Source organism: Thalassophryne amazonica, chromosome 8 (genome assembly GCF_902500255.1).
Source record: "Thalassophryne amazonica chromosome 8, fThaAma1.1, whole genome shotgun sequence".
Taxonomy (NCBI): domain Eukaryota; kingdom Metazoa; phylum Chordata; class Actinopteri; order Batrachoidiformes; family Batrachoididae; genus Thalassophryne; species Thalassophryne amazonica.
The window spans coordinates 50,721,580-50,731,935 of record NC_047110.1 but is presented as its reverse complement, the minus strand read 5'-3'; the positions used below and the strand labels follow the sequence as shown (position 1 = coordinate 50,731,935).

Genomic DNA, 10,356 nt, shown 5'->3' with positions numbered 1-10,356 from the left:
TTTTTGATAAGCTTTTGTCTTTTACATAACACTGCAATCATTAGACCAACTCTGTCTATAGCTGACACAGAGACACTGATTTATGCTTTATTTTGCAGAACTGATGACTGTTATATTTTAGTTTCTTGCTTTCCACATGGCATTATAACTCAGCCTCTTACGAGCTGTAATCAGGGCATCCAGTGGCTCCACATGAGGTATTTTATCGGGGCTACACTCTGTGATAATCCATTTTTTAATGCATCGCCTTAATGTTCATTTCGTGCATGAACTTTAATATGTGCGGTTACAGCGGCAACAGTTATTTGCGTGACCTTAGGAAGAAGGCTAGAGGGTTGGAACGGAAATGGCGTAGTTCCAAACTAGAGGTGTTTCACCTTGCGTGGCGTGAAGCTATTTTAGATTATAAGCATGCTTTATTGACTACGAAGCAGGCCTATTACTCTGAATTGATCAACAAAAATAAGCATAACTCAAAGTTCTTGTTTGATACGGTGGCATTTCTTATTCATGGACAGCCACCTGTTGGCCGTTCTCCTTTTTCAGCACAGGACTTTCTGGACTATTTCGAAAAGAAAATAGAAGATATTAGGTTGAGCACATCTCAGCATACTTTGGCCCAATCATTGTATTCAGCTACTGAGCTGGGGACTACTACTGAGGTGCTACCTAGATTCACAGAATTTAACAGTATCTCACAAGGTGTGCTGACGAAACTTGTGATGTCTACTAGAAGCACAACTTGTTTATTTGATCCTATACCAACAAAATTGTTTAAGGATCTTTGGCCCATTCTTGGGCCGACTGTGCTGGAAATTGTTAACCTTTCTTTAAACTCTGGATCTGTTCCAAATTGTTTTAAATCTGCAGTGGTTAAACCACTATTCAAGAAATCTAATCTTGATCCTGGTGAATTGAAAAATTATAGGCCGATATCAAACCTATCATTCTGCTCTAAAATTCTGGAAAAGGTGGTTTCACGGCAGCTTGTGGACTATCTTACTGAGAATGACCTTTTTGAGCCACTGCAGTCTGCTTTTAGAAGACATCACTCCACAGAAACAGCACTTATTAAAGTAGTTAACGATTTTCTGCGAGCAATGGACTCGGATACTACTACAGCATTGGTGTTGTTGGATCTCAGTGCTGCGTTTGACACAGTTGATCATCATATTCTACTTGATAGACTAGAAAACTGTTTCGGGATTACTGGAACTGCTCTTGTGTGGCTGACGTCTTATCTGTCTGGTCATTCCCATTGTGTTTTGTGCAATGACACTACCTCTGACTTTAAGGGCATGAAGTTCGGGGTTCCGCAGGGATACGTTCTGGGTCCCCTGCTTTTTTCCCTGTATATGGCACCCCTTGGGAACATTTTGCAGCGTTTCGGGGTTGCTTTTCATTGTTATGCTGATGATACTCAGTTGTATATGCCGATAGCTGCTGGAAATCCTGTCCACGTAAAATCTTTACAGGACTGTCTTGCAGCAGTGAGACGTTGGATGTCTAGCAACTTTCTGCTTTTGAACTCTGATAAGCCTGAAATGATGGTTCTTGGCCCAGCAAGACATCGGCACCAATTTGATCAGCTGGCGCTTAGCCTAGGTTCATGTGTTATACATCATACTGACAAAGTGAGGAACCTTGGGGACTGCTTTCTTTCATCTGAGAAATATAGCAAAGATTCGCCCCATCCTGTCTATGGCTGATGCTGAGACTCTGATTCACGCATTTGTCTCTTCTAGATTGGATTATTGTAATGCTTTATTCTCTGGCCTGCCGCAGTCTAGCATTCGAGGACTTCAGTTGGTGCAGAATGCTGCTGCCAGAATTTTGACACAAAGTAGAAGGTTTGACCACATTACTCCGATTCTGGCATCCCTTCATTGGCTACCGGTTTCCGCCAGATTGGATTTTAAAGTTTTATTGTTGTTTTATAAGATTGTTCATGGACTGGCGCCTTCCTACTTGGTGGACTTGGTTAAGCCCTACGTACCTGCGAGGCCTTTGCGTTCGCAAGGCGCAGGGCTTCTGTGTGTTCCGAGGATGAACAAAAAGTCTGTGGGGTATAGAGCCTTCTCCTACCGTGGTCCGGCTCTTTGGAATGATCTACCTGCTGTTATTCGGCAGTCTGACACGGTGGAGATTTTTAAATCAAGACTGAAGAGCCACTTTTTTAGACTGTCTTATCATTAATTTTTTAGTCTGTTTGTGTTTGCTTTGTAATTTGTTTTTATTCTACTGTGTTTTATCTTTTAACTGTGCTTTTGTTGCTTTTAATTTTGATTTTAGATTAATTTGTGTTGTTGTGAATTATGTGAAGCGCCTTGGGGCGACTTTGTCATGATTTGGCGCTATATAAATTAATAAATTGAAATTGAAATTGATGTGCGTTTAAGAAAACTGTTGATCTATATTAACTCGCTGAAAATCTGTATAATACGTACTCTTACGATATATTTCTGCTTTTTTTTTGCAAATCTGACTCACACTGCAAAGGCTTTATTGAATATGTATAGAACTTTTTTACAGTTTTGTAAAAATCAGTTCATTAATGATGTGCTATCTGCCCGTGTTAAAAATGTAGCTTTAAATGATTTACATTGGCCCTTTTATGTGGATCTAACTACTCCACACCAAATCAAATCTTCTGATCATATTTTGTAAAAATAACTTGAGTTATTGAGTAAAAATGACATAACTGCTGTACTGAAGTTAAACACATCAGCATTACAAAAACAACTGTGAAGAATTATTAACATAAGATAAAGGTGAGTCCAACGTCTATTTAAAAAGTCTATAAATATTTGTTGGATGGTGTTTGATTTCATGGCAGATCAGTCAGATCCGAGGTCATCGTTCACATCGTCCTCCACAGTCATCATGAGGGGGGTGGATTTCTTCTTACGCCTGTTAATACAAACGTAAAACATGTTTTTGCCTCTTGTGGATGAACACCGGCGTGCAGCAAACACAGAAGTGTGTCGACAGATTGTGAGCGCTCACCTGGCGTCATTTCTCAGTGCAGTGATTTGGCTGTGAAGCTGCTCGTTGACTTCGATCTGCTCATCCAGGTCTCTCTGTAGCTTCTTTTTACCGTGTTCCAGATGCTCGATCTCCTCCTCTGCCTCGTCCATCTGCCTCTTTGCCGTCTTTAGTTTCTGAGTCAGCTGCACAGGTCGCCAAAGTAAATCACTGACTCAGGACTGCTGTCCTCATCTTGTGTTTCCTTTCGGGTAAAGACATGGTCTACCTGATCTCTCTGGCTCTGCAGGCTCCCGTGCTCCTCGTCCGCCTGCATCTTCATCTCCTTCACCTTGCGCTCCAGCTTTCGGTTTGCTTGTTGCAGATTGTTGTTGTCTCTTGAGAGAAAACAAACCAAGAGATCACATCAGAGCAGAGGATTCATAGAACTCGACACCTATCAAACTGCTTGAACACAGAATACTCTCATTCTTACAACAGGAACGAAAATGATCTGAGCTGGAACAGGGCTGGACAAGCACGACTGCATATCTCACGGTCATCAAACCCCCATTACATTTAAAACTAAGTCAAATGTTCCATCAAATCACCGGCGGGTCATTCCATGTCAATTCAACGAATATTTGAGGGGCCTTATGGACTTTGTCTCAGATTTTCTTCAAATTTTAATCAAATATTCCCAGACTATTTCAGAACAACAAATCTGAAGTTTGAGGCCTGTAAGCCAAGTAGTTTCTGAGATATGGCCAATTTAGTGTGCATGGGGTCTGCCGTTTTTTTAGGCAAAAAGTATGGCTGTCATTTCTGGAGCCATGTTCAAGGTAGAATATCTCAGCAAATAATGGACTTAGAGGCCTGAAATTTTCTGTGGCAGCTGTCATGGACACCCAGACTTGGACTATAGTCAAACAACAGACATTGACACAAAACAGTGAAGTTTATGTATGCTCAAACTATGGAATATATTACAATGACTATTGCGAGCATTCATGTTTGAGACACTGAAGCATACCATTACACTCAAAGAAGCCTTTCCATTTCTTGGCTCCTTAATGCCCGCTATACTGGCTAGGAAATATGTAAATTTGGCATATCTGTGGTAAACAGTTATTGTGGGAGAAACCTCTGAAATCTGAAAAAAAAAAAAACATTTTTATGCTCATTCGGCCAAGGGTATTTTAGCACTGGGTTATATTTTTATATGCAACCACCAGCTCCAATACTTTGTTTTTTTTTTTGGTCTTGTTTTGTTAGTATTACTCTCTTGTTACTGTCTGCCTTAATAATCCATCAAAGAAGACTGATAACATTCTGCTACGAGGTGCTGCTTGATTTTTATATTTGTCAAGTTCTGTAGGAGCCTGAATAGCTAATATATGCTTCTTCTTTGTTTCTAACTACTTTCTTTCTCCTTAACCCACCTTGACACTTGCACTGCCGCGCAATTTGTCGTGCCAATTCAACCCACTTTGGGTGCTGCGTTACATAAAATAATTATTTTGTAGCGGATGACGCATTTGCTCTCGGAATGTCGCTGATGAAACCATCTCTTATCACTTCTGGTATAACAGAGAAATTATGTACAGCTGCAGCTTTTCTCGTGTGCTATGAGGTGGAGAGCGCAACTGTGCATGCGCACCTCACCCGTCGAGTTAAGCTCCCCCACTGAAGAAAAGTAGAAAATTCACTTAATTTTGTCTTTACATAAAAATACAGTAATGTGTCTTTTCAATTTAAAAAAGTAAAGACTTGCATGTACACACGCTGTCTTTAAAGTAGACTATTGTCGTTAGATGACGGGGAGATGCGCATGTGCAGTTGCGCGGTAAAGCAAGGTAGATAAACTCAACGGAGCAGGTGTTAAAGTCCGGGGTAGAGAGAACTACACATGCATGCGCTTGCGCAGTGGATCTCCTCTCGACGGGGGATCATCTCGTCGGGACAATGGCCTACAAGTTTTTTTCATAGGATACATCTGGCATTATGTATATATCTTTGTGGATTTTAATCAAATACTATTGCAGAGCTGTGAGGCTAGTTTTGTCATGATTCTACATGAAACTTACCCTAAAGGGGAAAAGGAAAAAAAAAAAGATGGCAGTAGCCAGTGGCAGTGGCCACTGATTAAAATGGTAGACGATGGAGAATGAACATAAGTTGGTTACAGGATGATCAATTTGCCATAAAACGTGGGTAAGATATAAGAATACTTTAGGAATTAAATAAAGGAACAACAGAGAAATTATCCATGGTTTGGGATGCTCTTAAAGCATTCATCAGAGGAAAGTTTATAGTCTACAACTCATGGAAGAACACTGCTATCTACTGGCCAGTAGATGGCAGTGTTCATGGCAGTATGAACTGCATTTGCCGCCTGCCACACATTGGCTAAAAGTGCTGAATCTACTTAACAAACAGAATTTTCAGTTTTCAAATTGACTTTTTTCTTTACAAATTAAAAAAAATGACATTTACAAATACAAATTTATTTGTAAAACCCACTACACATTTCAGTAAGTTGTGTATGCAGCCAACCACTCATGCCAGGAATCTAATTTACCCATAATGCACCGTGGCATGCGTGTAAATGCTAAAACCTTCAAAATTTGTGCATTACTTTAAAACTAAAACATATAGCTGATATTTTCACTTTATAAAACTACAGACGTGACGTTAATTTAAATAACTTGTCCAGAATTAGTTTGTTTAAAATTTTAACCATAAATCAAAATTGTATGCCTGTGAATGAGTGGGTCATATGCCAGCAAGTCTGTATGGTGTGAAGAGAAATTATCTTTTTTTTCTCTCTCTCTCTTTTCTCTCTGTTAGTCAGCTCTCATTTCAGGTTAATTTATTGTCAGAAACCACATGAACAAAACATTATAAATACACCCACATCTACATATCTTTAACACCAAAGAGATTTAAATATATCCATACATATACACATACAAACATACATACATACATATTTACATATACACATACTAATATATTTTTTCCCATTTCTATTTTCATGTTTCCTTTTTTGTGAATATTTACAAATAAAATAAAGATAATCAATAGTAAATTAAATAAATATTTCCTAATGTTTATATCCACACACACACACATATATATGAATCCCAGTACACCAATTACAACATGTCTGAAAAGGGGTAGGGTCTCCTGTGCCTGCAAAGGATAGAGCTGCACTTCTCATAGCTGTCTGTCTGCAAGCAGGCAGACATGTACAGTGGGGCAAAAAAGTATTTAGTCAGTCCCTGACTGTGCAAGTTCTTCTACTTAGAAAGATGAGAGGTCTGTAATTTTCATCATAGGTACACTTCAACTATGAGAGACAAAATGAGGGAAAAAAAAAAAGAAATCCAGGAAATCACATTATAGGATTTTTAAAGAATTTATTTGTAAATTATGGTGGAAAATAAGTCAATAACAAAAGTTCAACTCAATACTTTGTAACATAATCTTTGTTGGCAATGACAGAGGTCAAATTTTTCCTGTAAGTCTTCACCAGGTTTGTACACACTGTAGCTGGTATTTTGGCACATTCCTCCATGCAGATCTCCTCTAGAGCAGTGATGTTTTGGGGCTGTCGCTGGGCAACATGGACTTTCAACTCCCTCAACAACTTTTCTATGGGGTTGAGGTCTGGAGACTGCCTCGGCCACTCCAAGACCTTGAAATGCTTTTTACGGAGCCACTCCTTCGTTGCCTGAGCGGTGTGTTTGGGATCATTGTCATGCTGGAAGACCATCCACATTGCATCTTCAATGCTCTCACTGATGGAAGGAGGTTTTGGCTTAAAATCTCATGATACATGGCCCCGTTCATTCTTCCCTTAACATGGATCAGTCGTCCTGTCCCCTTTGCAGAAAAACAGCCCCAAAGCATGATGTTTCCACCCCCATGCTTCACAGTAGGTATGGTGTTCTTGGAATGCAACTCAGCATTTGTCTTCCTAAAAATATGACTAGTTGAGTTTTTACTAAAAAGTTCTATTTTGGTTTCATCTGACCATATGATATTCTCCCAATCGTCTTCTGGATCATCCATATGCTCTCTGGCAAACTTCAGATGGGCCTGGACACGCCTGGCACTGCAGGATTTGAGTCCCTCTCTGCGTAGTGTGTAGCCTTTGTTACTTTGGTCCCAGCTCTCTGCAGGTCATTCATCAGGTCCCTTCGTGTAGTTCTGGGATTTTTGTTCACTGTTTTCATGATCATTTTGACCCCATGGGATGACATCTTGTGTGGAGCCCCAGATCAAGGGAGATTATCAATGGTCTTGTATGTCTTCCATTTTCTTACAATTGCTCCCACAGTTGATTTATTACACCAGTCTGTTGTAGATTCACTTGACTATGGTAGATTCACTCTTCCCAGCCTGGTGCACATCTACAGTTTTCTTCCTGGTGTCCTTCGACAGCTCTTGGTCTTGGCCGTGGTTGAGTTTGTAGTCTGATTGTTTGAGGCTGTGGACAGGTGTCTTTTATACAGATAACGAGTTCCAACGGGTGCCATTAATACAGGTAACAGGTGGAGGACAGAAAAGCTTTTTAAAGAAGAAGTTACAGGTCTGTAAGAGCCAGAAATCTTGCTTGTTTGTGGGTGACCAAATACTTATTTTCCACCATAATTTACAAATAAATTCTTTAAAAATCCTACAATGTGATTTTCTGGATTTTTTTTTTTCTCATTTTGTCTCTCATAGTTGAAGTGTACCTGTGATGAAAATTACAGACCTCTCTCATCTTTCTATCCTAGTCTTTAAAATGTTTCTTTACATTTTGTGAGGTAAACATGCATTCAGGGATCCTCTCTTAGCTACCAGACACTTATAATAACATATTTGCCTTTTCAGCAGCAGCAAGAACTGATTTAGTGTGGGTGTTTTTAGCTTGCTCCATATAACAACATTACCCAGCCAGTTAATCCATGACAGTGTTTGTGTTCTAAATTAATATTGCACTGATTAAAATAATTTTTTGTCTTGAGTGAAAAGATGAACCTCAAAGCATCTAAAAATAGAGCCCAGTATGAAAATTGCCGGAGTCCCCCTTTAGGAATGCCGTGATAAATTGTTCATCTCTCCACTGACTTATTCTGGCAAACCAAATAAAAACATTGTACTGGTAACTGACAGAGAAAATATGCTGTTCTTCCCAATGCAATCTCTTGTGATTTATTGTTTATTAGCTGTGTTGATTGTTGTCATTCCGTATCCATTGTATGTCATTTCTTCTCACTTTCAGCTACAATTAAAAGTCAAATGCATTTTCTTTAGCTTTCTGAAGCTAACATTAATGTATATAACTAATAGTGCCCTTTGACCTTCAAACAGCATGCTAAGAAACAGAGCTGCCTTGTATCATGGAAGACCCATCGCTATTTTTACCCATGTGGTGATATAATGGTGTGAATCACTATGGAAGAAAATGACAGTGGCAATGAAGACAATTGTTTTCCTGACTTAAAGCATAAAAAAAAAAAATCAAAGAGATTATAGCTTTAGGTCTAATGAGTTTCAATAATAACCAGAAGCACTCGGAGAGTGCAAACCTCCGCCAAGGCCATAGGGTCACTGACGTCACATGGAATAGCCTTTGGCAAAGAGACTTATTCCACGTCGTTTCACGCATCTACCATCATGTTTTAGATTCAGTGGTTAACCCTCATTTTTTGGACAGTTCACTCGCCTGGCATAAATGTTTTATTATTGCTGTTAACAGCTCTCCCTGCATGCCACAATCAAGTTTTATGTCTCTTTTTTTCAGGACAACCTGTACTTTCAAAATATGTATGCTATAGTTGTGTTTTATAAGTGTAATATAGGTTTACAATCAGAAATAAGAAAGGAAAAAGTAAAGCAGAAAATAATTTTCCACACATTTATTCAAAACACACAACAAACTATAATAAACTAGTAACACATCACTCCTAAAAACAATCTTTGGTGTGTCATGTGAGGTGAATCTGCCCTACGATTGGATTATGGAAAACCATGTGACGGTGAACCAATTCCGATTGGACACTCACATTGCTCACGTCATCACACAGCTTCTATGAGGAGTACAAAGATGGTAGACGCTGGCTCGAAAGTCTGCGGAGTTAACCTTTCAGCCAAAAAAAGTAAGTTTCTATCTCATATCATTAAAAAGTTATTTATAATTTAGTAAAGCTTGGTCTCTGCCGTCGTATACGACGGCGTCGGCCCCAGAGGATTAAACCCTTAGATTTTCAGCAAATGTATTTATAAAGAGAAACTGCATGAACTACACAAGTTGTTTTTATTTTCTAATAACAAGTTTATTCAGTGAGGAGAAACAAATGCTAAATTATTGTTGTGTTGTAACTTAATTTTTGTTCAGCCTTTGTGACCCGTCTTCATGAAGGTAGATGCAAAAATGTTGAAATTGGCCCTATCCTGCAATGATAAAGAATCCTTAAAAAAATTACTGGCTCTGGATCATGTTCCAGATCATTACCAAAATTTAATGACTTCTAAGTTAGGTCAAGATACACCCCTGGTAAAAATTTCATTGAAATCCATTGAGGATTTTTTGAGTAATCCTGCTAACAAACCAACCAACAAACAAACGGACTTGACGGAAAACATAACCTCCTCGGCGGAGGTAACAATAAAGGAGTATTCTGAGGAGTTTACCTCTGTTCCCCTTGCAACCGTTCTTCAAGTTCCTGGATGCGGGTGTTGAGTTTGGAGACAAGGGAATCCTGATTTGTCCTCTGTGACCCTTCCAAATGAGTCACTCTGCCCCACAGGTCTTTATTCTGAAAAGACCAGAAAAGACCGTCTGAACCTGGGATACTCACTGGTGCACACATATCCAACAAAGCGCTCACAAAGGTATGTTTTAAAATGATTTCCTGGATGCTCCTCTTTATCCAGGTCTGCTGAATAGAAATTAGATTATATCTATGCCAGGTTAGCACTGAGACCTTCTAAAGTGACGCAATGTCAGCAGAGAGCAAACTTTCACACAGTTGGTGAACCTGCATGTGTGGTGTCTGGGGTCAGAGGTCAGTACCTGTCTCTCCAGGCTCATTTTGTCACACTCCAGATCCTGCCTGAGGCCTCGCTCCTGCAGCAGCTCATTTCTCAGCTGATCCATCTGTCACACAAACAGAATGACATCAGTTTTATAAAGTCACAGTGAGCCATCAGTAAATACAGCATCATGACTTGAAAAGTTTATCAACTACAAATAGGGCTCATCATCCTATAATTTCAGAAACGTGTGTGTGTGTGTGTGTGTGCTCCTCCACTGAGTTGCTTTGGCCAATTTCAGCTAAACATGCTGTGCGTATGCAGGGTGACCACAGAATTTCCCTTAAGGGATTTGCATTGACA

The 10,356-nt window shown here is 39.5% G+C and overlaps 1 protein-coding gene across 5 annotated transcripts in view; it reads right to left on the bottom strand.

Annotated features, from left to right (window-relative positions):
* Positions 1-2,476: 2,476 nt before the first annotated feature.
* The window catches only part of LOC117515584 (cingulin-like protein 1), a 68,829-nt gene continuing 60,949 nt past the window's right edge, over positions 2,477-10,356 (bottom strand). For 3 of the 5 annotated variants that reach the window (XM_034176205.1, XM_034176208.1, XM_034176209.1), the window contains exons 14-18: positions 10,034-10,117; positions 9,652-9,776; positions 3,254-3,362; positions 3,007-3,170; positions 2,477-2,910 (exon numbers count right to left, since the gene is read on the bottom strand). In XM_034176205.1, the coding sequence (XP_034032096.1) occupies positions 2,838-2,910; positions 3,007-3,170; positions 3,254-3,362; positions 9,652-9,776; positions 10,034-10,117 (555 nt within the window). In that variant the 3' untranslated portion in view covers positions 2,477-2,837. The remainder of the gene's footprint in view (positions 2,911-3,006; positions 3,171-3,253; positions 3,363-9,651; positions 9,777-10,033; positions 10,118-10,356) is intronic. The other 2 variants (XM_034176207.1, XM_034176206.1) reach the window with 1 other exon arrangement.